Source organism: Nilaparvata lugens, chromosome X (assembly GCF_014356525.2).
Source record: "Nilaparvata lugens isolate BPH chromosome X, ASM1435652v1, whole genome shotgun sequence".
Lineage (NCBI taxonomy): Eukaryota > Metazoa > Arthropoda > Insecta > Hemiptera > Delphacidae > Nilaparvata > Nilaparvata lugens.
In genome coordinates, this window is record NC_052518.1 from 91,333,748 (window position 1) to 91,360,862 (window position 27,115).

At 32.7% G+C, this 27,115-nt stretch overlaps 1 protein-coding gene across 3 annotated transcripts in view; it reads left to right on the forward strand.

The window, feature by feature from the left end:
* LOC111052832 (glycine receptor subunit alpha-4-like) overlaps window positions 1-12,402 on the forward strand; it is a 28,027-nt gene extending 15,625 nt beyond the window's left edge. The window contains exons 6-10 of one of the 3 annotated variants that reach the window (XM_039442679.1): window positions 258-340; window positions 4,780-4,914; window positions 5,469-5,645; window positions 6,366-6,571; window positions 11,889-12,402. In XM_039442679.1, the coding sequence (XP_039298613.1) occupies window positions 258-340; window positions 4,780-4,914; window positions 5,469-5,645; window positions 6,366-6,571; window positions 11,889-12,062 (775 nt within the window). In that variant the 3' untranslated portion in view covers window positions 12,063-12,402. Of the gene's footprint in view, window positions 1-257; window positions 341-4,779; window positions 4,919-5,468; window positions 5,646-6,365; window positions 6,572-11,888 lie in introns of those variants that run through there. The other 2 variants (XM_039442681.1, XM_039442680.1) reach the window with 2 other exon arrangements.
* Window positions 12,403-27,115: the final 14,713 nt, after the last annotated feature.

Genomic DNA, 27,115 nt, shown 5'->3' on the forward strand with positions numbered 1-27,115 from the left:
CGTACCGTGATTATAATCTTTTTAGCTGTACATTTTATAGTTTAAGATCATGATCAATGATGTTGTGATAGCTGGAGATGTTGTGTCTTGCGGTTCCATGAAAAAGTTACCGAACTCCGGTAGGAATAAAATATACGTAAGTTCGTATTTATTATGAAATTAAAGTCATCAAAACCGCGTGTTTGTGGTAAGGAAATATCAAGTTCACTCCTTAGGCTAATTATATCTTATATTCATTCCAATGTTTTGATTCGTAGGTTAACTTTAGTGCTGTCGTGTGCTATGAAATTCGAATCTTATCCTCACGATACACAAATCTGTTCAATGATGATTGAAAGTTGTGAGTATATTTTACATTTTTTTCAAAACTTAATCATATTTGGCTTATTTGCCACTGTTTCCTTCTATTTTTTTGAAACATTGTTCCTTCAATTATGATAATTTTTCAACAACGTTGATATTATACTAACTAGAGAAATAATAAGAGATAATCTTACAATCATTTTTATTACATAGTTGACTAGAATGTAACGTTCTTTCAAAACTAACCACGAGTGAAGTTATTCATAAAAGGAGAAGTTCAATTTTTAAGATGAAAAATAACTAATGAATTTAAATGAAAATCTATTAAAAAAGTGGTCAATCGTTGAAAACATTTGGAACATTTTCAAGATTCATCATATTTCAGACCAACTTGAAAAACGTTGCTCTCCTTGAAAACAGATTGATTTAATTCATCAGTGTTGATGGAACATACTCTATGAAAAGCTTGTTCGTTCTGAAATAATTGAGATTCATTTTTAATATTCAATATTTTTGCTCTATTTGTTGTATTTGTTTATTTTATTTCTACAATAAAAACACACAGATCGGGAGAGAGAACCTAAGGTTATCTTGTACTATCTTTCTCCCAAATGATAATATTTATTATTATGAAATAAGCTTTAGGTATTGGAAAAAATTGAGAACTATCACAAAATTCTCTTCAATAATGTTGGTAGACTGATCGACCATACATTAAATTTATTTTAATGTATTATTATTATTTGATACTTGGAATAGCTATACTACAATTTTCATGAAGTCAAAACAATGAGTATCAAATTATGAAGTTAAAAATGAAGACACTAATGGAATTCAAAAGAATCCAAAGAATATTTGTTTTTTTTCGTTTCAATTAGTTTTCATTCATTGATTTTGATGAACGTCCTCTTATTTTCAACTTCAATTTGTAATTTATTTGTATATTTCAATTTTCAAGATTGAGAAATAATCTGCAACATACTATTCTTATAGATTCTACTAATTTGATAAGGTGTTCATACTTTTTTTTTTGAAACGTTAAATTATAATTTGATACAGTCATTTACCACAACTATTTTCATCCACCATGGCTAGAGCTGCCTTCACTTATTGACAACTAGCAGGTAACCCGTGCTTCGCAAGGGCCTATTTTAAAACTTGACAAACTGAAAACTTGACGTAATGAAATCTAGAAGAATTGAAAATAGGCCTATAAGAATCCTCGGTTGTTTAAGAATTTATATGCAACATTTCAAGTAAATCAGTCCAGTAGTTCAGATGTGATGATGCGTCAAACATAATTTTCCTATCCTTTACACGTGTATACGTGTTAATAAGCCAGTTCTATACTACAATAAAGGAAATGAATGAGAATAAATTTTGAAAGGTTTGAGATATCGATGTGCGGTTTTCACCATACCTTTTCTCTGGAAATCATGTATCATATGCCCACCTTTCAATTAAAAAAAAGAAGTTTGATTCAAAATGGCGGAAAAAATTTGGGTGCGACGGAAAACCTGTTTTTATCATTCAAAAAGAATCCCCAATCATACCTATCTTCTAATTTCCCTTTTAAGAGAAATATTCAGCTGCTTCCATACAACAACTGGAAGCATGACAAATAATTGAAAACTTGATGTAATCAAATCTTGAAGAATTGAAAATATTTCTATAACCATCCTCTGTTAAGCAAGAATCTATATGCAAAATTTCAAGTTAATCAGTCCAGTAGTTCAGACGTGATGATGCGTCAAATATAATTTTTCATACTTTACATGTGTATACGTGCATAATCCAATTCTTTCCTTTATTATAGTATAGAAGAGGATAGATGAATGGATAATTATTGTTATTATACTAAATCTTTTAGTCTAAAAGATAGAATAAGTTGAATAGTTTCCCTTTCAGAGGGAGTTTTGACAACCCACAAAACTCATTTTTCATTTGAAGATATAACGAAAAGGTGCATAGGACCTTATTTTTTTGCTCAGCTTGCCAAAATACCCCTCATTCCAATATTAAAATTTTCGACTGACTGTACAGTGAGTCAGTCATTCTATCAGGGCTCGAATAATTTTGAAATTTTAATTAAATAAAAATGGAAGGGAATAATTTCTTTATGTAAATATCAACACCTTTATTCAAAGACATATTGAATGCATGCGTCTTCATATTGCCGATACAGCATTGATGAAACTGTAGACGTTTATTTAGCACTTTGTCACAAAAAACTGTTCTAGCTGAAAAAAATAATAATCCATGCCACGTGTAGGCCTATACATTGCATCAGGAAAACGAAGTTTCAAAACAATGTTTTTTATAAACTGATGTTTTTGAGATAATTTCTGTGATAAAGCTGTTTCACATTCACCATCTTCTATAGAGTAAGAGAGAGTAGGGTTGTGTTTGTTCGTGTGTTCGTTTGTTCGCATCAAAACATGTCAACTTGTGGATTGCATGCCGGAAAAACGGGAATGATTTAGATCTCCAAATTTTGCACATAGATTCTAAAAATATCAATCTCGTGCACCTGGAAGCCCAAATTTCAATTTTCCTTCTAGTTTATCAGAATTAATGTTCAAATTCATCTATGCTACCGTACATTAAGTTCCATAGTCTACTTTGTTGAAAAGTGTGTTTTTTATGAGGAGGCTATAATGCTGTTACAAGACTATAATTTTCGAATCGCTGTGTAGCTCAACGGTAAAACGCTAGCTTACGGAGCGATGGTTCCTTGGTTTGAATCCCCGATGCTTCTCAATTTTTTTGTTCTTAATTTTTCCCTCGAAACGTATTATTATCAATTATTCTTTGAAGGAATTTGTTTTCATTACAATTGAACTTGGATTTTATCAAATAATTATTTTTAATGTAAAATTTTGCCACCAGTACAAATGAAATGGACATAGTCTTCATGCTGTAGGCCTATGATTGAATTTCATAAGAAATACATGAATAGATCACAATAAAATAAGTAATAATTTACATTCTTCAGTTATTGTACCATCAGACACGAATTCGCAGTGAAACGAGTATTTTAGGTATTTTATTTGGAATTGGGAAAACAAAAGGCTGCCTGATTCAAATTGAGGAGTATCCTAATCGAACTAAAATTTATTGATGTATTGGAAAAAATCAATATGATTCTGTGAGGTTTTCAAGTATTATCTATTCTTCAGTTTTCCATACTATAATAAAGGAAAGAACTGGCTTATACACGTAAGGAATGGGGAATTATGTTTGATGCATCATCACGTCTGAAATATACTCAACTGATTAATTTGAAATTTTGCATATAGATTCTTAATTAACCAAGGATGGTTATTTATGCCTATTTTCAGTTCTTCAAGATTTCATTACGTCAAGTTTTCAATTTGTCATGCTTCCAGTTGTTGTATAGAAGCAACTGAACATTTCTTTTAAAAGTACACTAGATGATAGGTATGATTGGGGATCCTATTCGAATAAAATTAACTGATTTTCTGTCGCATCAAAACCGCACCGATTTCTCAAACCGTTCAAAAGTTATTCTCATTCAAAGATACTGATAAATCATCCATCCATCTATCCTCATCTTTACTATAATAATGGAAACAGCTGGCTCATACACGTACGTGAAATTATGTAGGAAAATTATGTTTGACACATCATCACGTCTGAACTACTGGACTGATTGATTAGAAATTTTTCATAAAGATTCTTCATTAACCGAGGATGGTTATAGGCCTATTTTCAAATTTCGAATTTTTTATTACGTCAAGTTTTCATTTTGCAGTTTTAAAATAGACCCTTGCGAAGCACGGGTTACCTACTAGTATTATTATACAGAGTTTCTGAAAATGAAAATATTTATTAATTATCGAAACAATACTATTCTTATATTTATAATAAAAGTATTATCATTATTATTAAACATATTTATCAATTATCAACAAAAATATTATTGTGGTTAAGTGGTATCAGGTATAAAGCAATAATAGAACAGCTGATGTTCATTTTTTAATTACGATCATATGATTTGGTTATTTTTTTTATGAAATCGTATGTACCATTAATGAAATTTAAACATTAATTATGAAAAATCTAGAAGGAAAATTGAAATTTGGGCTTTGAGGTGCACGAGATTGATATTTTTAGAATCTATGTGCAAAATTTGGAGATCTAAATCATTCCCGTTTTTCCGGTTTGCAATCCACAAGTTGACATATTTTGATGTGAACAAACAAACACACGAACAAACGAATAAACACAACCCTACTCTCTCTTATTATATAGAAGATACTTTCGTTATTTTATCAATAAGTAATCAAACCCTTGACATAAAAAATGATTTTCTTTACAATAATTCTTACCTAATTAGTCAGTTAGTCTCAAATGTGGATTACGTCTTCACCATCTTTCTCATATGTATAATCTTCAAAGATTCAAGTTTCTATTTGATTATTATAAAATGATTGCTTTGTAATATTTTTTCAGTATCTCATACGGATCACGATTTAGTGTTCATATGGAATATGACGGATCCGTTAGTTGTGAATCCAGAGATAGAACTGCCACAGCTGGATATTTCAAATAATTACACAGCTGATTGTACAATAGAGTACTCAACAGGTTGGTAAGTTTTCTTATTATGAATCACATAGGAATAGTGAGGGGGCTTTCTCGCATGTGATTATTTGCTTAGGTGATATTGACTGAAATAATCTTTCATCGAAATTGAAATATTTTAAATAATTAGATTCGAACAATGATTGTTGAATCTATTACTGTTGGTGACTTGATACTTCTTGAATGAATAAGTTGAAGTTGAAATAGTTGAAGTTTGTAAAACTGATACTCGATAATTACTCAAGGCTATAGTTATGTATGATCCTATTTAACGGTATTTTTATTTTTTAATTTTATATGGTATTTTACTTTTTTATTTTATAACCATTTTTGTCATTGTAATTATGTTTTTTTTGGGACAAATAAAGATTTGAATTTGAAGGTCGATGATGGCCTAATGAGAATCCATTCGTAATAATAACAATAATGACTATAAAAATATTATTATAGCGTGTATAAAACAGTTATTAAGTGTTGGAGATTTTATGTGAATTATTAGGAAATTTGCATTTAAAGATACCAAAGTTTCAAATAATTTTCAAAATTCATATTTGTAGGTAATTTTACCTGTTTGGCGGTTGTATTTAACCTACGTCGGCGGCTTGGTTACCACTTATTTCACACGTACATTCCATCAGCTTTGATTGTTGTTATGTCTTGGATATCATTTTGGATCAAACCTGAAGCTATACCTGCCAGAGTAACTCTAGGTGTTACTTCACTTCTAACTCTAGGTGAGTGTACTTTCTTTTGTCCTATTTGTAAATTATTTTGAATACCGTTTTCTTTTTAAATCAAGAAAATTTCAAACTGATTCCATTAAAAGCTGCAATTGCTTAGATTTTTCAATAGTTGAAGTGGTAACTTAATTACTATTACTTACATATTTTTCTATTTCACATTGACTAATGTTGATTGTAATTTCAAGAATAGATTCTCCTAATGAATCCACTTTACTAGATGTTCTTACTTTTACTAGATGATGACTTATTGCCATCTACATTATTACATTAATAACATCATGCAATATTTTCATTCTTTCATTCAATCACTACAAATAGAAATAAAAATGATTAGAAAAATTAAATTAATAAAACAGAAAATATCCCAAATTCATGATTTGAATTATTGTAATGGATTGTCTTGTTTATGCTGACAAGCCATTACAATAATTGTAAATCATGAATTTGGGATATTTTTTGTTTTATTAATATAATATTTAATTTAATTGTCTGAATAAGGCTGTAAGAACTTATTCATACATTTAAAATAAATCAAAATTTTGAAGGATTTTGTTTTTGAATTTAATTGCATTAATATTTGACTAATTTGTACTCTGTGCTGAGAACTGGAGGAGGAAGACTCTAACAAAGTATCAAAAATCAATTCTTGAGTTATAGTATTTGAGTTTAGTTAATTTTTATTTGTTTTTTGACGAGTTTGAAATTTTGCAGCAACCCAGAATACTCAATCACAAAAATCGCTGCCACCTGTATCATATGTGAAAGCCATCGACATATGGATGTCTTCATGTTCTGTATTCGTGTTTCTGTCATTGATGGAGTTCGCTGTGGTGAATAACTACATGGGCCCTATAGCTACCAAAGCTATGAAAGGATATTCAGAGGAGGATATACGTTCTGGTGCCGATGATCTAAAGGTAATTGAAAACAAATTAATTAATCACAAACCAATAATTATTGAAAAGCAGTAAATTTTCAAAAATCACTCACTATTACCTAAGAGAAAATATAGCATAGGCTATAGGTAATCTCATGTATTTTTTCTTTAGGGCTACTTTTAATATAAATCTCAGTGCCCTTTAAAATTATTTTATAACAACATGTTTTGGACATTAAAGCCATTTTCAAGTCAGAATACAAAATGCATTCCAAGTCAGAAAATGACCTGAAAATGGCTTTAATGTCCGAAACATGTGACAAAATAATTTAAAAGGGCGGTACTGAGATTTATATTCTTATTTAGGCAATCTCATGTTATCTTTTCTCTATGCTATTAAATCGAGATTGGGCGATTTTGGATGGAGATTGTGCGATCAGTTCAATTGAATATGAAATTCGTCAGTGATTCATTTATGAAAACTTTCTAGGACACATTCAAGATGTATGTTTTTTACAATATTCTCTTCTAATGCAGTGATTGAGTGATTACTAAACTATATCCTTTCACATATCCAATTTTTTAATTTTACTCTTTAAAACGCGAAATAAATAAGCAGTGTGTCATTAGGTTTCATTGGGGATCCTATATGAAATGAAAAATTACTCTTATAATATTACTCCGTCGCTTCTACATCTTTGACCTTCATATGAATCCAAATAATTTTTTTTTCAAATGAGAAGGTGTTCATGTGATACATGATTTCGACACAGAGTTCCAAGAGAAAATGAATGGCGAAAACCGCAAATTGATCTATCAACCCGTATCATTTTGTTGATAGGTAAAAGTTGTAATTACCAGCTGAAATCATGTATCAGCGCGTGCGATAGCTTCCAAATAGCCTCAGCTGATGTCATTAATGAAAAAAACTGTAGTAATTGCATGCAACAGAAGAATTAATTCTTCAGCTGACTAAATGATAAATCATTACAATTTATTTCTTATGCACTTTCAATGTTATTTTCACAACCTGAAAAAGGACGAAGGAGTGAGCCAATTTTGTTGTCCAACGAACTTGTCCTGTAAAGCGGTTCGAGGAATACGTGTTCAAAATATGAAGCTGATTGATCAATTCTTTCTAAAGTTATTGTAGAACATACAAACAGACGGACAACGACATTGGCCAAAAGTCGAAAGTGGGAACTCGCTAACGCTCGTTCAATAAAGTATTATTCTGTCGCGTAACTGATGATAGATTTATGTGTTGTGAATATCTTATTTAAATGAGTGCCATAGATTGCTCCCATATAATGTATATTGGAATACCGTAGTGAATGAGATTGTTGGTTATTATACAATTTTACTAAATTAATTAGTACATGAACTTTTGAGACATAGTTTATATCCGTCAAATTCCATAATTTATGTATTCAATTCTTCTTCTTATTTGGCTAAGCCTTATTCCAATCATATGGGGTCGGCATTTCCCTCCTTCAGCCGTCTCCTGCACAAAATCCTGTCCATCTCCTCCCCGTGTCACCAACCCCTCTCCCGCTCCACTTCACACCGGCCCTCTCCCGCAAACCAGCCTCCACACTCCGTCTCTTCACTCCATCCTTGGCCTTCCCCGCCTCCTCCTGACACCCAGATCCAAATCCTGCACCCTCCGTCCCACATAATCCTCCTCAAGTCTCTGCACTCTCTGCACATGCCTCCTGCATCTTCCTACCCATGCACCCACCCCAACTATTAACTATTCTTAAGGCTGTGCAAAGGCTAAAAAATAAACTTTCTACTGGTGATATTTTTCAAAGTTTTTCGATTTGTATACCAACAAGCTATCGAAATGGAAAGGTTTTTCCAGGAAAACATTTTCCCCCGATCATTACTTTTTGAAATATGAACAAATAAAGTTTTAATTTTTAAAAGACAGAAATTTCAAATTCGTTTAGAGAAAAATCCATGAGATTTAGAGGATAAATTCTTCATGGTATTGCTGATTGAATAAAACAAAAATTATGTGAATATATCAATTTTTGAGAAAGTTATTCAATTTACTAAAAATTATCAAAAATAACTTTTAGTTGAGTTATTCTTGGTAAATTGAATAACCTTCTCAAAAATTCATCTTTTCAAAAGATTTTTGTTTTATTCAAACAAAAATACCATGAAGTAATTTATCCTCTAAATGGCATGGATTTATCTCTTAACGAATTTGAAATGTTCAGTCCCAAAGTTTAAACTTTAGGCGCTCATATCTCAAAAAGTAATGATCGGGAAAAAATGTTTTCCTGAGAAAACTTTTTCATTTTGATAGCTTGATGATCAAATCGAATAACTTTGAAATATATGACCAGTAGAAAGTTTATTTTTAGCCTTTGCACAGCCTTAACATTAAATAGGAATTGTACGTTAAAAATATCGATATCAAATTTATTACTGTATTTAGCTGACTCACTTTTATATTTTTTCAAATATTTTTCATCCATTGCACTGTATTTTGGATCATTCTACACTACTTTTAGTTGTCATTACTGCTTTATGTTATTTGTCAATATCTTCAAGATTGGTGTGTCAGTTATTTTGGTTGTTTTTATTGGCCATTCACAAAGTTGTGTTTGTTCTTGAAAGTTGTACAGTATTGTTGATACTCTATAGGTAGTGTTTTACAACTGTTTTTTATATGTAGCAAACATCTCTTAGTATAAATTGTTGAATGATATCGTTTCCATGTTGTCCTGTTGATAAAGATCTTGTCGTGTTTCAGAGTTGCCTTTAAACGAATTTTCTTTATCATTTTCCAACTTATATTTTCCTTATTTGATTAATGGTTAATGAAGTTATTCTCAACTTCTGATTCTACGTTCTTTATTTTCGTCTGCTACTCTCTCCTACTTTTGATGTCACTTTCTCTATTTGTTTTACACAAATGATTAAGTATTCTTTCATTTTCAGCCTTTACTTGTTTCATATTGACTATATTTCTTTTTGCAAATCCCTTTGTTCATAGATTGTGATCAAATGCATTCCATTTGCTGCTTTTCTGTACCTGCTAGTCATGTCGCTTTTTATCATTCTCTCATATTTCTCAAATTTCGTTTTTTTATTTTATAGTCCAAACCTTTTTACTTTCTTTATTTAAAATTTGCCTATTATTTGTGCCTGCTAGTGTTATCACTTTTTTCATATTTCATCATTAGTGCCTTAGCTATTCGACTGGAGATCTGTTTCAAGTCGACGGTTTGGATTTTCTTTGTGACGCATTAATTGTTCAACGACTGAATAAAACTTAATGCAACTCTGCATAAGTGATGTACAATAACTCCTTCATGTCACTTCTTCCAGGAATGTGCTGGTGTAAGGGGTTTTGAAACCGTTCCAACATTATTTTGGAAGTGAAAAATAAAATATTTGATCTTTTATTGAAGTGATCTTGTTTAGTCAGAACCTTATAGGGGAGTTTGTAAGCAATATTGATCCTTATAAGATTTCTGTGGGATACTACCTGCTATTAATTAATGAACACTCATGATTGTTGTTTTGCGGATTTGAAAACATACATCAACAATAAAATATTATATGCTTATACAAAGTGCGCCAGAGAAACTTACTTATTTGAAAAAATCCCGCTCGGTGAATTGGTCTTGTAGAGGGGCAGGAGGGGGCGCATCTAGGGGGGGAAGTTCCCAAGTTTTTCCTCCCTAGTAAATGAGTAGCCATCATGCTCTGGTCTAGAGAGCAGCGGGCCTTCGCAGTTGAGAGCTTCTTTTCTTATGGTCGGTCACTTGTCGCAACGTGCCTTCCGCGCTCGAATTGAAATTCCTCCTCATAGACTCGTTCCTGGCCGTAATTCGATTCTGTCGTAGGTTAACTCATTTCGGGAGTGTGGAAGTGTCGCTAAACACAGAAATGGTCTTAAACGATCCATCAAAACTCCAGAAAATATCGAAAGAGTGAGGCAGTCAGTTGTGCGTTCTCCCCGGCGTTCGGCTCGCAAACACGCATCTGCTATGGCAATTTCTGACTCCACTGTTCGACGAATTTTCTATGAAGACCTCCAATTTCATCCCTATGAATTGGATGTTGTTCAAGAATTGACTGAACGCGATTTTGTTGCCCGTCAAAATGCATGTGATATGCTGATTGACAACCTGCCTGAAGACGCGGTCATTTTTTTCAGTGACTAGGCTCATTTCCTCAATACGATTTGTTTATGGGGCTATTTAAAATCCCTGGTTTATGTCGATCGACCACGGACCATAGCAAACCTCAAGAACAACATTTGTGACGCCATTGCCAACATACCGATTGATATACTGCAACGTTTGAATACAAATTTCAAAAATCGACTTCATCAGTGTATGCGCAATGGGGGTCGCCATTAATCTGATGTCATTTTCAAGACTGCATGGAAAAAATAGGGATATTGTATTATCATATAAAAAAATATTAGAACAATAACTTTGTTTTTAGTACTTTTGTTTTTATTGACCTTTCAAATGGGTAAGTTTTTCTGGCGCACCTTGTACTTATGCTTGACTATCTGATACATATAACTCTCAAAAGTTTTCGACAACAATTATGAAATTTTTCATGCAAAAGAGAATATCTTCTTTTATTGTACATAGTTTCCAGAGCTCTTTGTTAATTGGACTTAGAGTTCAAAGTTAGTTTCCAGTTCAAAGTTTAAAGTTGATTAGAGCTAGAGCACAGTTCAAAGTTAGAAGTTGGTTCACAGTTCAAAGATCAAAGTTTTATAGTTAAAAGTTGAGTAGAGTATCAGGATATTGTTACTCAACCTAATAATATTCATACTATCAAATCGTGAAGTTTAGTAGTCTAGTATTTGGACTCTGTTTTTTCAAGATTTTCTTTATCTTAGTTGTGAAACTTTTCTTTAGATTTTATTTCTTTCCTTCCTGTGGCAAAGCAAACTACACCAAGCTAATAGAATATTGTTACTCAACTCAATAATTTATACTATCAAATCGTGGAGATAAATAGTCTAGTCTTTGCTTTCTGTTTATACGATATTTCCTTCATCTAAGAGGCAAAGCATACAACACCCAAGCTATAAGAATATTGTTACCTGACACCTGAAGACCTGATCAATTCACGAAGATTTGTAGTCTAGTTAGTAAACTTAGTTTCTTCAAGATTTCCGTTATCATAGTGGAGGAGCTTTGTTTCTTTATTTTCTTTCTGTGGCAAAGCGAATTAATAACACCCAAGTTATTAGAATATTGTTACCTTACCTATATCATCAATTCCCGAAGTTTGTGAGTCTACTCGGCGGACACTGTTGATACAATACAAGGTTGTTGTTTATGGTTATACAAGGCTTATGTTTGATACAGGCGCTGGATCCAAACAGCAGAATTCCTCCACGAAGAAGTGTTCCCAGTGTGCCTCAGTATCCAACTTTCTGCAACGGGCGTGAGGTAGCAGTCTACATCGATAAATTCTCTAGATTCTTCTTTCCGTTCTCGTTTTTTGTTCTGAACATTGTTTACTGGACTGCGTTTCTGTGATACGAGATGGATCATTCGTTTTTGTACTTCATACCATAGTTCTACAAATATAGTTCATACAATTCGTTCTCGTATCGATGAGCTTTGAATAGCGTGATGATCAAGAACATCAGTTGGTTATCGTTAAAATAATATGAATTGCTATTATTTCGATTTGATTATCATGATCTTTTCATAAACAGAATATAGGCTACGATGATTACGAATGTGTTTGATTTATGTAATTGATCGACAATAGTGATTTTAATTTACTTTATCACTGTAAGTTCGCTCCACACACATTATATATTCACGGAGCTCAAGTGATCTTTTTGAAGAAAGTCGAATTTGAGTTTCACAAGTTTCCCTGTTTTGTTAAAGCTTTATCGAAAACTTTTTCGAAAGATTAGTCATATAGTCTAACGGTTTTTTGATAATTCATCTACATGTTATTATTCATGTTTTTTATTGAATCAAAATCTTGAAATGATCATAACCAGAAATGTATTATAATAAAGAGATGTGTATCTTCGAAATACAGTATAAACGTTGCGTGCGTCTTCATCTTATTGAATATTCTAAAAGTGTTACTTGATTGATTTTCTATATAATTCATTTTAAAATCATCCATTAAGTATTAAGTTGGTTATACATAAGGAATTTAGGCTAGGTGTATTATAAAAATATCATCATCATCAACATCAACATCACCCCACTTGAATATTTTGTACTATTGTGGGTATTATGGTTATACAATAACATTTAGAAATTTGAGTTATCAAATTGTTAGTTTATAAATGACTTATAACAATATCAACTCCAACTTCCTGCCAATTTCAATATGTTTGTATTGTATTATCCATGCATATAAACACAATTTTATGTATCTCTATCATGTAATATAAAAACTATTATTATGTATTAAATTATTTTCAAATTAAATAATGTAATTTGATTGTTCTTAAAGTCCAATTTTCTTTTTCTATGAATTAGAATATGATTGTGAATCAGACTAGTAATAATAATAGATAGGTCTGCGGCGCCAATTTATTAGAGGATAAGAACTTGGAAATTCATGTAAATCGTGGAAAAGTTTTGTTTTCCATAACTCTCAGTATTGTTTAACTTACTTATGGGTTTTAATTTTGTAAATCTACTTTAATAAGTAAGTAAGGTTGAAGCTAACGCTAATATCTTGATTGGCTGCTAAAGCCTTAATTAACCGATGATAGTTACTTATAAACAACGTGAATATCAACATGGATGTCAATATTCCCGAGGAAAAACCAGTTAGCCGATTAAACTAGTTTCTTGAAGCATGAACGATTGACTTCCATATAAATACTTGTCGATTATTTCCATTAAATGGAACATGAAGTGCTATTCATTCCTAATACGCATTCTCGAATTTTTCAACAACTGTTGAATTATGGAAATTTTATATCACTGTTTTTGGTATACACACTAAAAATACAAAGAAAAAAGTTCCTGGCTATCCTAATATCTAACCCAATAAAAATTCCACTGTCATGTCTGAAATTATTCTGATAATATTTTGCATTTTTGTCTCAATTTTTCACAGCTAGAGTTTCATCCAATTCAGCCTAGTGATAAGCGATCAGTATTTTCATGGATCACTTCTTGATCTTGTAATGTTTAAATTCTAAGGCCCTTATGCATAATCTCGGTTCAATCAGATATAGATCAGCTGTTCGTTTAAATCCGGAATGAAGCACTTCAAACTCATAGGGCCAGTTTCCGATCTCGGGATTTAGCTAAGTTCTAGACTTTAAACAGCTGGAGTCAGAAAATTGGCTTTCCGAAACGGGGCGTAGTCGCAGTTTTTATGATAATATTTATTACCTCATTTCTATAATTGGAAACGTTTTTCCTTGACGAAAATATACATTACTAAATAATTTGAAATAGCTGAAACTTTACACTATTTTCTCTTTATTTTATTTTGTGTTCAATTTTCTAGTTTTTCGAAATTTAATTTAAACGTGGACTGCTATTTCGCCCCATTTCGTAAAGCCAATTTTCTGACTCCAGCTGTTTAAAGTTTAGAACTTAGCTAAATTCCGAGCTCGAAAACTGGCCCATAATGAACGCGACTATATCTACATGTAATCTTAGTTTAGCGTTAAAAGTGGATGGTGGAATGTAATAGTGTAATGTGTATGGTTCAATGATGCATATAGACCTCAATACAGCAATATAAAAATCTGGTGTGGTACACTCACACAACTTTCCTTGCTCATATTTGAAACTACGATCAGACTTCTGTATATATAATTGTTTTCCTTTCTGTAAACTGTGAAATTCGATGATTTTTTTAGTCGTCATTTTTTAAAGTCGACTATGTGTTCTTTTTATGAACTGCGCTACCTACCTCATGCACGAGAAGGAGGTTACTAAGTTTATTTCTCAAGGATGGGGTGGACCCCCCATTAGTTTCCCAGAAAGAAGACTCATGCCAGTTGATAGAGCTGATAAATAACTATACAGGGTATGAATTTGAAAAAAATCGGTCAAGTTATTTTTGAGAAAATCGTGAAAAACATGGTTTTTTAGTAATTATCCGCCATTTTTCTCAAGAATATTACGGAGCTCCTGCAATTTTCCCAGAAATGAGACTCGTGTCAGTTGATAGGGCTTGTAAATAGCTATCAATGGTATAAATTTGAAGAAAATCGTTAGAGCCGTTTTCGATAAAACCAAGAATAACATGGCTTTTTAGTCATTATCCTCCATTTTTCTCAAGAATATTACGGAGCCTCTGAAATTTTTCCAGAAATGAGACTCATTTCAGTTGATAGGGCTTATAAATAGCTATTCACCATTTTGAATTCAATTTTATTGTATTTCTTATTGTCGGATCCTCATGGTATAAGGACCTTAAGTTTAAAATTTCAAGTCAATCGGTTAATTAGGAATGGAGTTATCGTGTTCACAGACATACACACATACACCCATACACACACACAGACCAACACCCAAAAATCATGTTTTTGGACTCAGGGGACCTTGAAACGTATAGAAAACTTGAAATTAGGGTACCTTAATTTTTTTTGGAAAGCAATACTTTCCTTACCTATGGTAATAGGGCAAGGAAAGTAAAAATGATAATTTTTGCAGATTCCATTCCCTGGCAAAAATCTACGCTCTAGGAGGTCTGTGTGGAAACTCCTTCGTTTGATCCTCCTTTGGAGTGCTTTGAGAATCACCACTCAATGTAATGGATTTACAAAGTTTTCCTCTACTTTCTCATATAATTTTCTGTTTTGAATTATACTTCCCCCTCTCCCACCGGTTTCTGACAGAACAAGCGAGGGATCAATCATTAATTCATTCATACAATAAGTACATCATCAAAATGATAGGGAGAGAAAAAATAAGGTAACCTTGTGCTACTCCTCTCCCAAATTTAGACAGGAATACACATTTACTCACTCTTTTTGGAAAATCAAGGTTACAGGCTCCTTAATACATGAAGGAGTATTATAGTTACTATAATGAATTATCGTTATACATATGCTGTGCTGTACCAATGAAAATCAACTCCAATTTTATATAATTTGAGCGTACTTGACGTATTTATCTATTTGATTTTTACAATAAAACTTCATAAAATCACGTTGACGCCCAAATCTGCTACTTCTCCAATATTTATAATAATAATAATTACTTATTAATTGAAATTCAAGTTCAAATGATAGAATAATAAGTTTGTTTTTGGGTCCTGCAAAATTATTTCTTAATTAAAGTAAATATTGAATATTTCCTATTAAAGTGATAATAATGTGAAATTTTCTTCTATGTTTGGTTTTGAAGCATCTAAATTTAAAAATCTACTTTGTGAAAATAATTAAGAACTGAAAATTTTGAACAAGAACAAGACAACCTATTTCGGACTATGTGTAACCTTATCTTAATTTGGGAGAGGAATAGCACAAATTTACCTTATTTTTTCTCTCCCTATAATTTGGATGATGTAGGTACTTATTGTATGAATCAATAAAGAATTAAGTATAATAAATAAAAGCTATGAAGAAGCTGGGTACAGATTTACGAGCCACAAACATACGTCTCACATGAGGCGCGTTACTCTTTTCATCAGCTGATGCTACTATCATTTATATCTGTAACGTAGATATAAATGATATACGTACTGTCTCTGTAAAGATACAAATATAATAATCATCAGCTGATGAAAAACGTAAGGCGTCTGTTCGTGGCAGATAAGTCTGCTAATTTTGGCTAATATTTGTATTTGCTAAGGTACTCCAATGAAAATCAACCCAATATTGAATCTAGCGCTTAGGCTACTAACACAATTTATAATAAATCCAACCAGTCCATTGAGTTTGTAAAATAATTTGATTATTTGGTATGAAATCGAGTCAAATTTTTGTAAAATTTTTACAGAATAGAGTTTGTAAAAATATAGACGGAGGCTAGTATCAGTTGTCAGTTTCGGCATGCTATGCGTAATCATAGATAAAACGTAGGTACTCCTCTATTGTTATTCTATGGCAAAACCAAATCAACTGAATGCTCATTAAGTATTTTAACAGAGATACTTGAATGTTCAATATAGAAATCAATAGCACTCTTAATATTTCATAGAAAACACGACTAGTTTCGGCGATAATGCAATTATCAAGATCATGGAATAATCTTAGGGATGTTTATGTTTACTCTATGGTTGGAATTTACGGTACCTATGGGCTCTATAATATTGGTTTCTCCACCACTCGCTTTCCATTACTCGAACTCGGGATTTCAACCTACATACGACTTTGCCATTCTCCCTATGATAGGGACTTTCATCAAAGGTGATTGTGCTACTAGGCATAAGGCTGGCTAATTCAGGATTCAAGTGAATCCCAGTAACCCAATTTTTTTCATTTCTGAACTTTTGATTTGAACTCGTACTTCAATGAGTACTACCATGAGGAGAAATAGTTCTGGCTCGATACAATTCCAAAAATGTGGATTAAAATATAAACGTAAAAACCAAGTCGATATTGTGACAACCAAGTGAGATGTTGCATACTCTTTCGAAGGTTATCTTTTGAAAGAAAGTGATGGAGAAATGCATTGGACCAGATGACAAAAACGTGTTGTTTACTACACTTGCTCGATGCTCCAAGCTCAACTTTCGTCACTATCAGTGGTTCTTGGCCTATGCTAATCCGGTTCAGTGGCATTTTTAATCGATGAAAATCGAACACCTATGATCTTGGCTGACCGTGAAGTAAGCCTCATCTAATACCGTTGCTTGCCTATCGAACAAGGATCGCTTATTTATAAACTTGCAAGCAGCTGTTAATGCATCTTGGAGATGGTTATCTCCCTCTCTCTCACTTTATCTCTCTCCACTTCAAGTTTCAACAACTGTGAACTAGATTGCAGTGCAACTTGCAACGATCATGGACCAACGACCAATGCAAGTTTCTCAATGTGTTGGATCGTTCCAAAATGGGCTACACTTGAACCTGCGTTGAGATAAACGCTGCACAAGAATTTTGAAATGATCAAGTCTTGTGCAAAATGAACTTCCAATGTGGAGAATGTAAATGAACTTTCATTTGTGATTGAATATTTATTTCGTAATGAGCAACTCCATGATCGAAAGTTGTCGTATTTATTCATAGTACCGGTACATCATTCTACGAGAGACTATTTTTTTGCCTAATTTTCCTTCTATTCTAAAATCTCAAGATTGTGATATTACAGTACGCTGTCTCTGCCAGAGACTGGGGTTTTACTGTAAAATCTCGAGAGTGTGAAACAGAACTTTTCAATCCATAGACCTCTCCGCGAAGTAAAGATTGTGATATTACAGTACTCTGCCTAAGAATTGTTTTTACTCTAAAGTCTGTATGGAATAGAACTTTTAAATTTCTAGACTTTTTGCAAAGTAAAGATTCTGATATCACAGTACTCTGTGATATCAGAATACCTAACCTCGTCCTTCTAGTTCAAAAATAAAGGCAGTTATTCTATTCTATTCTATACTCTTCCAGAGACGAGTTTCCACTCTAAAATCTAGAGTCTGGGGAACAGAACCTTTCGATTCATAGACCTCTCCGCGAAGTAAAGATTGTGATATTACAGTACTCTGCCAAAGACTTGTTTTTACTCCAAACTCTGGTACCGTGGAACAGAACTTCTCAATCCATAGACCTCGCAAAGTATAGTGCTAAGGGGTGTTAATGCATGATAAGACTTTTCAATGATGGTGGTTACGATTGTTCTTGATCAAGTGGTAGTTGGTAGAGTGAACGTAGCTGTCTGAACTACGACAAGTCATCCAATAAAAATATCAGAAAAGTAGCTTATTCTATGATAATCCCTCACTAAATGTACTCTCTGGGAAATTCCGTTTACATGGAATGATTTTGTTGGTTGAGCACTGATGTCACGTATATAAATCATTACTCAGATGAAGTGACTTCTAAAACAATAATTTGTTTTTTATGCAATAAAATATTGATTTATCTGTATTCCATAAAAGAATCGTATAATTAACCGTTATTAGAATTAATTAATTGTACCTATAAAGAATCGTTATTAACAATAGATTTGTATGGAAAATTACGTTGCAGCTGAGAAGTAATCAAATAGTGATCATAATTAAGGATTTTCTGAAAACTGAACAAATCTAGAAGTTCACTGATTGCTAATGACGTGATAGCTACAAATTTTGCATTATCATGAAGGAATTATTTCTATGTTCCTTTGAAATTCAGGTGACTAATTTTATCTAGCTCTTATAGTGAGGCGCAATTCATTTATCCCTGAAATATGACAAAAACAATCAGTTACTGCCTATACACGGCTAAGATATTTGAAAAATATTGATAGAAGTGTGTATATTGACTTTCAATCAGTCATACAAATACGGTTCAAAATTTTCCATTTCACTTGTTTCAATCCTGCTTTAGATTTTCGATTTTAAGAAATAATGTTAGAGATAGTCTGAATATAGAGACCCCTGTGCCTTGAAATACATCTGAATTTTATCGAACAAATGAAACGAAATGAGCTTTATTTTCCAAAAAACATTACAAACAAATAAAAATAAAAACAATAAGGAAACTTACTTATTGCATTAGCATGCATATTACAAGTTGATATTAAATGTAGGTATATATTTATAGGTTATTAAAAGTATATATATTACTATGTATGATACATAAATACTATCTTGAACTAAGAAGTTTCTGTTCATTTGTTGTTGTTTGATTGTTCTAATGATATATTGGAAGAATTGGGTGTGTCTAGTCTCGGCCAATGACAGTAGAGCTCAACCTTCATTCGTCGACAGCTGATGGCCAATCATAGGCTTCCACTAACATCCTAAACAAGTATATAAAATTGTTTAAATAAATAAGTAGTTTTGATGATATCAATAATTGATGTTAGGATGTTAGTGGAAGCCTATGATTATTCTTTTACATTCAATGCTATCGTAAAGGTGAAGTTTGATACTGCTGATAATTATAGTTCAGATTAATACAGTGAGTATCAAATATTATTACAGTACAAGTTGAGTTTGAAATTTTCGGTGAGTTGGAAAGAAGAAAGAGGAAACGGGAAGTGTAGAAGAGGAAAAAGGATGCAAGGAAAGAAGATTATCATGATGATCAATATCGGAATTTTCATAAAAATTGAAAACTATAAAGCGTTGTAATGTTACGCGGATAATTGTAAAATTGGTCAATGTTTTTATTCCTTTGAAATGAGAGTCTGAGCACAGAAAAAAGAAGAATAATGTGTTTTCTTTCCTCAGTCGTCTGAGGTTATTTCTTATATTCTGTACTAGCCGGCGGACCCGCCTCGCACGCTTTGTCCGTCTATTCAGGGGGCTACGCCTCTGGACCGCCAGCTGAATTGTCAAAAAATGAGATCAGCAGGCTTGCTTCGCTCGTGTGCATTTTTCATTTGAGCTTGCTTTTTTCGAAAACGCAGATGCTTTGCGTATGTTTGCGTTATGTCAAAGCCCTTCCAATACAACATTTGTACACCTCAGATGAACCCCATTTACCAAATTTGAACAATTTCTGTTAATATATTTGCTTTTGAAGAAGCTGATAGAACACAGAATAATTAATGCTGGATAATAATACGCCAGTTATGGGCGTATCTCTGGCGTTATATAAAAACTCTTCTGATTCAACATTTTCTTACGATAGATGAACTTCTGTACTGAATTTGAACTTTTCCTGTTCATTTGTTTCTTGAAAAAATCTGAGAGAACGCAGACAAAAAACATCCGATTCTAGCATATCTTTGGCGCTAATTCAATACCCCTGATAGTAAATTCTCATACCTTAGCTGAACTTTTGTATCAAATTTGAAAATTTCCTTTTCATTTATTTTTCCCAAGAAGCCAAGATATCGCAGAAAAGACCGCTGATTCTGGACGTGTCTTAAGGTGCGTACAGATTTACGCGCCGCGAACAATTTACTTTTAATCAGCTGATGCCAAGCTTTTTATATCTGTATCTTACCGTTTCTGTAAAAATACAGATATAGCCAGCTGATTAAAAATGAATTGCTCATGTTCGCGGCGCGTATATCTGTACGCACCTTTAGGCATACCTACTAAGCCCTTTAAATTACAACATTTGCATACTCAGCTAAACTTTGAGCATATCCTATTATATTAAGCGAGCAATTTCTGTATTCTTATATTTATATTTAAATCTGGTTATTTATGTTCAACGGATCTCGAAAACGGCTCCAACGATTTTCACGAAATTTAGAACATAGTAGGTTTTTGATATAAAAATTCGATTGCACTAGGTCTCATCCTTGGGAAAACTCGTTGAACGACATTAAAAGTATAATTTATTCATCCTTGGCTGAAACAGCTGTGGATGGTAAAAAAGTGAGTGAGCGAGTATGTGAAAAATCAAAATATCGCATCCCCGAAATTCATAAGATGACATATAGCCAGCTGTAAAATATAAAAACGATCATTTTAAAGAATTGTGTTCTGTTTAACAATGAATAAAAATAACGAGCGAAGCTCGGTGCCCCGATATTTAGTTCTTGAGGAAGCTTAGAAAACGCAGGGAAAACGCTAAAAAAATCACTGATTTTGGATGTAACTTCAACATCAATTCAAAGCCCTTCCAATACAACAATTTTACACCGTAGTCTGTGTACGAAATTTGAATATTTTTTGTCAATAAGTTGTTGAAAAAGCTGAGAAAACTGAAAAAAACGCTGGGAAAACGTAGATTATAGGCATATCTTTGGATTTTTTTTTCAAATCCATTCTTATTGTGCCTATAGAAGGCAGACTGAATGAACCTGCCAAATTTGAAAGAGGTTAGTCCAGTAAATTTAAGCTCTGTTGATGGTGAATAAATAAATGAATGAATGAATAGATGAGTGAATGAATGAATAAGTGAATGAGTGGATAAATGAATGAATGAGTGAATGAATGAGTGAATGAATGAGTGAATGAATGAGTGAATGAATGAGTGAATGAATGAGTGAATGAATGAATGAATGAGTGAATTAATGAATGAATGTGTGAATGGTTCAGTGCCATTTCACATCTGTATACATAGATAGTCTTTTTTTCTATAGTGCTACTTTCAAATACATGTATAAATAAAAATTAGAAATCTAAGTACCCTTTTAAAATTGCCGAAGCATGTCGTGATTGAACAATTTTAAAAGGGTACTTAGATTTCTAATTTTTATTTATATAGATAGCCTAGATAGTTTTGGGTTCTATTGTGAATTGTGATGGGAAACAACAGCAAATTTGAAGGAACGTTTTGTAATACAATTTTATGAGACAATCTGTTGTGTTTTTTAAACAGTATTTTAGAACCCAAGTTGCGTCATCTGAAGAAAAACAATGAAGTTTGAGCTATAAAAAGCGCCCGATTATCTTGTTAATTTGTGTCTAACGTGGAGCCATCCATCCAGAAGGGACTAAACCCAAATCGATTTTCCACTTCTCAATCGGTTATCTATCACTTGATGGAGTCTCGTGGTTTGTAATTATAGCTTTATCAAATCCTCAAAAAATAAAAAAATCTAAGGCCGAATCGTTTAGCCAGACGCCCAACTTAATTTACCTGGCAGGCATCAATGCAAATATACCCAAAACATTCGAATCAAGGACACGATGTAAGCAGAACGTGCAGAAAAGAATGCAGTTTTTTCAATTCAGATCCTATACGGTCGCTAATTGTTAAGCGAAGCTGATAAATCCATTGTATTCCTTCAAACTTGAACAGTACCGTATGCTTTCAGCTTGAAGAATCTTAATCCGATTCTAACCAAATGTTCTAGTTATGTCTATTGGTGGCTGAGAACTCTAATTTCGAGCCTTTCATGATAGAAAGATGCTTCCATAATATACTTTTATTACATTCTTATTTCTTTGAAAAAGATGCCCTATCTTTTGTAATAGGTTATCGCCGATCATCCAGCACAAGCCTCAATATTAAGAGGAGGATGTATTCGTAATATTGAGAGTTATAAGCAGTAGCTAATTACGTTATCAATATATTGGAGTTTCTAAAACTACATTCCAATCTAAGTTTTTCAACAACCAATCATGGCGATTTAAATTCTTGAACTTGATAGCAGCGGCTCTTAAAGTGTAGGGTGAGAGGTGGGTGTGTTGCGCCCTCTATGGAATTTCAGGGATGCCCCTGGAAAGATTAAAATGAGAAAAAATTGTCAGGGATTTGGATTCGGTTTGGTAAAATTATATTAGATAACAAAATTGAAAAATGTATTACTCTTCTTTCTAATGTAAAATGATCTGTTAAGAGTATCATGATCATTACCATCGTTATCAATCAGTTTATCCAGAATCCAGTTGGACTTCGAATAAAATGATTTCTCAAATTATGTGTACAGTAGTTATTGCGAAAACTCTTTATATTTCAGGGTAATGAGTCAGGTAAAAAGGCGAAAAGAATCGTTAGAAATTTATACTTCAAAGGGAGGAGCAAAGCCTAAACTTGACGCATGATACGAAATACTCTACTTTGTAATTTTATTTGACTTAAATGATTTGATAAATTCCATCTAATTTGATAAAATTGATGAATTGACTATAGACTTTTTCAATATAAATTATATCAATGGTGGAAAAAATCTAAAAATACTTTTTGACCTCAAAATTTCTTCATATTGTGATACTTTGTAAGCCAGAAGAAATTTTTTCCTTTTCCTGAATATAACTGGAATGTATTCATATACAAATACAATCCAGGTAAAAACAACAGGCATTCACCCAAAACTGCTCTAAACCTTAATTTGGAATACAGAGTCTAAAGGTTATGTAAAAATGATAAAATGATGGAATAGACCATGAAATTAACAGATACTTAATATATATAATTATATCTCCATAAGTCCTCAATTTGCGAAATTATATTGATCATTGGTTTTAAAAGATACTCGATACTTCGTAAGCCAGAAGAAATATTTTCCTTTTCGTGGACAACTGGAATAGACCATGGAATTGATAGATACTTCTTAATACGTAATTATAACTCCATAAGTCTCCAATTTGCAAAAATTATATTGATCATTGGTTTTTGTTGGTTTTAAAAGATACTCGATACTTCGTAAGCCAGAAGAAATATTTTCCTTTTCGTGGAGAATTGGAATAGACCATGAAATTAACAGATACTTAGTATATATAATTATAACTACATAAGTCCTCAATTTGCGAAATTATATTGATCATTGGTTTTTGTTGGTTTTAAAAGATTGTAAATGAAGCTCTATTGATCACATTTATCGTCAACATAGCTATTAGATCAAGATCGCAGTGAATAGGCTAACGATTTGCAAAACATGTATGATTATTCCTTGTTGGACTGAACCAGTTTTTTCATGAGTTGATCTATTCAAGCATTCCACACACTTACATAAGCACTAGGCCTACTTGTTCAAAAATAATATTTTCATGTATATGTACAATTGGAAAGTCACCTGTATCCGTTCATCTACGTCAATAATATAATTATTGTTATCAAGGTAAAATAATTAATTCAGATGTTGATTATCACTATCCTGTGATTATATTTTGATGTCGGATCAAAGTTTTTGCTTGAGTACAACATACTTCTGATGGTGTGATCTCCATTATTATGGCAAATATGATGATCAATGACGAAAAAACACATGGAAATTCTCAATTTTGTGGAAAAGTAATGGGAAATGAGAAAAAACAGATAATTAATGAAAAAATTTAATTCCATCTTCATCCCGCGTAATATAATCTTTCCTGTGGACTTCTAGATCCAGGAAAAGTCACAGTCTAATATTATTAAAATAAATTTAATTGCTCTTTTAAAACGGTTTGAATAGTGATAAACACATAATCATCTTTGTGTTTATTTGGGAAATGTTTAGCATAATATTATTGTATTAGAATTTGTAAGTGACTTGGCTGAGAGTCCACGCCTCTCAAACAAAGGTGCTGTCTGATTTGTCAATGGGTTGATAGGTCGCCAATTCACCTTCACAGCTCTCTACCAATCGGAAGCAAGCAGTAGCTTGAGAATGTCACATGCTGGTCATTGTCTAATGAGACTGCTAGTTGGATATAGGGCGGGGCTTCCGTTAGTTCTGCCTATCTTCACTAGAATTATTTTCTTTAAAAATTCACGAAACAAGCAAACAAGTGTGGTATATTATTTGAAAATTTCAAAGTTGCATTGTGATACGGTGTCCAAGCAACTAACCTAATATAGGACTACTATAGATTTTTGAAACATGTTTTAGGATAGTAACTCTAACAAGAGTTCGGGACAGAAAAATATTGGACCGAAGGGCGCCAAGCTGCTAAATTCGGCCCTGCAAATCCATAAATATCAACCTTCCTAATACTGCAGTATTCTATTATGAGAAAGGGGTTTCAAAACATATTAATGAATAGTACGCAACCAAAGAATACATGTTTGTATTTGCATTATTGTAATTTTAAATGTCTCCTCCAGGCTGTAGCTATGAATAGCCTAATTGTTTGACTATAGATCATAGTGATTAGAGACAAAATTATAATTTTAAACTACAGCAATCCATTCAATTCAGATATGTAATATCCATTCAATATTTTATAATAGAAATGAGTCTTTAGCTCTCAAGTAAGTAGAATTAGTAGTTACAATATTTCTGAAGATTCATCAAGATTGATTATGATGAGAATAAATTATTCTTCAATGAAATTCTAAAAAATAAATTAAAGAAATAATTTGAATTTTTGATTAACTGGGATACTGGGACAGTTAAGAAGTGTAAGGGTTGCTCACAGTTGATTTACAGTGCGTTCACGTCCGTAATTCTTCATTAGAAGTACGCAAATTTACTAATCAATAGTGGGTGGAAACAGATCACAAATCATAGTATGGTACTCACGTTTTCAATATCAAACGTCACTCGACTTATTATTTTACATTATCACTGAATGTTTTGTATCTTTGTACGGTTATTTTTGATCCTTGTATTGAAAAGTAGCTATATATCCATTTGCTTGATAACATAATTTCACAATGAATAAATTACATATTTTGAAACTATTAGGTTCTACTTACACTTACACGACTCAGGTCGAGAAGAGACTGCGACTCTAATCGAGAGTATGTGTTTTCAATAATGGTGACGTCGCGGAGACTAAAATCGACTGGTCTGAGTGTCACCATTTGGAAACACATGCTGCTTCGAGAAGAGACTAAAGACGCAGTCTCTTCTCCACTTGAATTGCGTAAGTGTGACTTGAGCCATGAATAAATAAATTGGCATGCACAGCAAAGCGAACTTGAGTGACTAATTCATTTATTTGAGTAATAAATTTATCACATGACAAAACTACGTACATAATCGAACCCACCTTGAGCATCCCGTGAGCAACCCCTAATGTTTATCATCACTTCTTCAATTTCTCTCCAAAATGATAAAGTCAACAATAATATTATGTGATTTTAGCGTGAGTTGAGAGATATGTAGTGAAACGTTCTGAATTGATGATGCTAATGTCTTGCAACATTATATTTTATGTATAGATTATGACGGCTGAGAGCTGACCATATTTAATATTATAAAGATCCCACTTTTGAATAGAGATACCTGAAACTGCTACAACGTTGAACGTTTATCAAGTTTTAATGGAAATACTTGAAACGTTAAAATTATACAACATTGAATAATCCTGAACTGTTACAGTTTATCACGATGATATTACGACGAATACATCAATTTTAGTAATAATGGCAAACTAATTGTTGAGAGAAAAAGTAGCATAGAATGTTCACAAAACATACGGTATTGTTAAAGTGGTTTTTCAATAGGTAGTCATATCAAGACTATATAAGACACTATATAGGTGGATCCTGGAAAAGTACCGAGTTCCACATTGAGTCTATCGGATGGGGTAGTGAGGACTTTTGCATTGGGATTCTTCCATCAAGTATTGATTCAGCGGTTGGTCTCTTTGTCTCAGCGGTATTTCCACCCGACCAAGCATTGATGGACGGCATGTTTTCGATTCCTCTCTCAAAGAAACGTTCTTTAAAGTGAGACAACAGACCATGGAAAGATTCGCAAAACCCGTTTCTGGAGCAAGGTTCAGTCATTGGCGAGCTTAGAGCAAGGAGAGGGTTTCCCAAACCGATTAAATAATATTTCTGCATCCAAGAAATGAATATCAACGAATATGCACTCGGCGGAAGTTCTTTCAATATGAATATCAACTTGGTTTTCCATCAGTTGTGGAAAATAATATGTATTGGAACTGATATTAATTCGAGGATGTTCCAGCCTTCTTAGAACACCGGTACTGCAAACACGCATACCTGGGAGCTTCTAAACAGTCATCATTTATCCATCAAATCGATAAAAACAATACCGCAAGTTATTAGCATCAGTATAGTATTAAATTAAACGAGGGAATTATTCAATGACTTGGAAAAACATGCCGCGGGGAATGCTAGGCACTGCAATTGAATAAACACGCTTTTATCGAGTGTATAATCTTTGTTGCGTTCAGGTAATTATTATGTCTCATGAAACTTTAC